Source organism: Microtus ochrogaster, chromosome 8 (genome assembly GCF_000317375.1).
Source record: "Microtus ochrogaster isolate Prairie Vole_2 chromosome 8, MicOch1.0, whole genome shotgun sequence".
Taxonomy (NCBI): domain Eukaryota; kingdom Metazoa; phylum Chordata; class Mammalia; order Rodentia; family Cricetidae; genus Microtus; species Microtus ochrogaster.
In genome coordinates this window covers 43,296,891-43,300,103 of record NC_022015.1, presented here as the reverse complement: position 1 = coordinate 43,300,103, position 3,213 = coordinate 43,296,891, and the positions used below count along the sequence as shown (strand labels likewise).

General features: G+C 40.3%; 1 protein-coding gene across 1 annotated transcript in view; it reads left to right on the top strand.

Moving 5' to 3' along the window:
- Positions 1-788: 788 nt before the first annotated feature.
- The window catches only part of Scgb2a2 (secretoglobin family 2A member 2), a gene marked incomplete at its 3' end in the record, with an annotated part of 6,903 nt that continues 4,478 nt past the window's right edge, over positions 789-3,213 (top strand). The window contains exons 1-2 of the mRNA XM_026781220.1: positions 789-843; positions 2,410-2,597. Coding sequence (XP_026637021.1) covers positions 789-843; positions 2,410-2,597 — 243 coding nt within the window. The remainder of the gene's footprint in view (positions 844-2,409; positions 2,598-3,213) is intronic.

The window sequence follows — 3,213 nt, the reverse complement described above, 5'->3', positions numbered from 1 at the left end:
TACGCCATCATCCCTCCCTCTCATAAAGTAATAAGGATCCCTAATAGTTGACAGTGTCCTGATTCACGAGAGGTGACACCCTAGACCTTTAACAGAGGAGAAATATGTTTAGCTATGTAGAATGAAGAGTGAATGTTCATCTAATAAAATGACTCTTTGTAAGACTCTATAGTAAGGATCTGTGGGCAATAAACTTCCTCTGGAAGTCAAAAAAGACGAGGGTCAACAGGAACCCTGCCTAAAAAATGGTGTGTGGTTGTACATTGACCCTAGCCACTAGACCCATCAGAAACACGTTAAATAAAATGAAGCTGCTTAAAATTGGAAAATAAAAAAAGAAGAAGAAAAGGACATAGGCAAAGAAAGATGAAGGAGAAGAAAGGAAAGAATGAGAGGAGTGAGAAGATGAAGAAGACAGAAGACGAAGAGGAGCAAATGAAGGAGAGAGGGTATGAAGGGGAAGAGAGTATCTTTTCAAACATCAAACTACAGTGCTGCCATCTGCAATAATTTTGGAAGAGCTCAGTGAAAGGTCACCAATTGTCATTCTTAATCATTTGTTTCCTTGTTTCATACAAACCAATCATAGGCTTCCTTGGCTCTGCTTCATGTTCTTTTGTGTTGTCTGCTACAATGCCACGTTGCTCTTATGAACCACATTCTTATTTCCTGGGTGACACTAAAGGGCCTCCCCAAGAAATAAATAGCAGAATGCTGAGCTCTCAACTGCAGAAAGTTCCCTGATCTCCATCTTGTACCAAAGACCAACCCACAAGGGCTTCCTCAACATGAAGCTTCTCCTGGTCTTCTTGCTGGCCGCCATCCCCATTTGCTGCTATGCCAGCAGTGAGTTCTGTGGAGGGGTGGGTGGTGGGTCTGTGGAGGGGTGGGCGGTAGGTTCTGTGGAGGGTTGGGTAGTGAGTTCTGTGGAGCGGTGGGCTGCTTTTAGACCACACACTGTTTCTGTTCTACAGGAAGAAGCCCTAGTGCCTGAGCTCTAGAACTTGTCAACTGTGGTACAAAGTGTCTGGCTCAATAGCCCTGAAACTCAACACTAGTCCAGATAGTCAAAGAGCCATCACAGATGCAGGTTGGGGCTGTGTGTGTGATGTGTCACTACCACACAGGAGGTCCCAAGGTGATGACAGCTCTCCTGAAATCCATGGCAGGTCTTGGATTTGGATACAAGCTATTTTATAGAAATAGAGAAAAATATAAATGACCGTGAACCTAAATGGGTTTCCTAAAAATTATACTTAAGAATCTCTTTAACTGTGCAAGGAGTTACTTCTCAAACTGTAGCATGTGACCTAGGAATAAACAGTTTCTAAGCCACAAAACAGCCTGTCAAAGCTTGTTCTGACCCCTTCGCATTGAGCCACTAGCTTTCTAGTCCTGCTGGTAGGGAGGAGAGTTCACATTCCCCAAGTCCACTTGAAGTAATGACTGAAGTAAAGCTTTGTCCCTGAAAATGTAGTCAGTACAAACAGGTCACAAATGTAATAGACTTTGTATAATTTGCTTTGTTTATGTTGTCTATTTCACTTATCTGAGAGGCTGGTGCGAAATGATAAGAAGGTAGAGTTAGCAGTTAACTTTATAGGAAAATCAGGGTTAACCTTGACCTCTTTCTCTTCCCCTGGCTGAACAATGATATCACTTCAAGTACAAGACTTTATGGTTTATGATACTTTTGATGCTAGAGTTAACGGTGACAATGGCTAATATTTATAAACAACTATAAAATACTTCACAGGGTTTACAAAGTAGCACTGAGATGCATCACGACTACAAGAAAGAAAGACACAACAATTCCCTGTGTCCCATCAGAACAAAGCTTCTCATTTCTTGCGTGTCATTGCTGACAAAGGTCAGCGAGGTTTGATGTCCCTTGTTGGCTTGTTAGGGGCAATTTTGAAGAACCTAAAGGAATCTTGCAGTCGGCTTCCATTTTCTGCATGAGGTCACTTCAAGTACCAGAGTTTCTGTTTAAGTTGCTCTGTGATTCAGATGCTCGAGTTAACAGAGCAAAGCCGATACTATTCTAGCCATGATAGTTATAGGATGTTTGAACATATTCCATGATGTTCTCAAAACAGAAACAAAATGTGCCAGGCTTTGACCAAACAAAGATCCAAAATGCTTACCATACCCAGCCCAACAGCCTGCCATCTCTTCAGTGTCCTTCCCAGTGAAGGTTGTATGAGGGTTTGCTTCTTTATGCTGCCATGTCAGGGACAGAGTTCGCAGTTTCTGAGTGGAATCTTGAAACCTGCAGTTTCTGTCCCAGATTTGGCAGTGCCCACCACCTTTGCTAATCTGTGTCTACCTGACTCAACAAGATGTTTGTGATGAAAGGTGACCACTATTGAGTTCAGACCTCCAGTGATGAGTGCCATGTCTTTCCAGGTTCTAATTGCCATGCAATGGATAACGTCGTTGCACAGACTATTAACTCATCAGTGTCTGTGGCTGAGTATCAGGGCGTGGTTAAGTCATACGCATTTCTTCCTTATGACAGAAAGGCTGTGGCCAAATTGAAACAATGTTTCCTGGACCAGTCTGAGGAGACGCTGGCCAATGTTAAAGTGATGATGGTAATTATACATTTTCCCTTTTTTGTATTATGTAACTATATATATTTGTATGATTCACACATATATACACACACCATATGTACATATATTTACATACTTATATATTTTATATAACTATATATATTTTATGATGCACACATATATACACACCATATATACATATATGTACATACTTGTGTATTTTATACATTTATATTTACATATATATACATACAAATTTATATATCCATATGTTTATATTTCCAGTAATAAGGAAAAGCAGTTTCCAATGTTGTGACTGATAAGGTCTAAGCAAACATTGTCTGTGTACTATTTTTGAACAATATAATTTGATTTAGTGGTGACAATTTGTTCAGAGGAGCCATTGATGGACACAGCTCACATTCCATATTATTTTGAGGATTTTAAAATAATTAAAGAAAAACACAAAAACAAAGGAGATCGCCCAGATTTCACTCTCTTGTCCATTACCTCCCAATCACACAAACACAGGTACACACATGCATGCACACAATTACACACATAAGCATGTCATGACACAGAGAAAGCCCTCAAATTCTTTAGTCAGAGAAAAATACACTTGACTCTCAAGTAGTCCTGCTTTGTGTCAGTGACC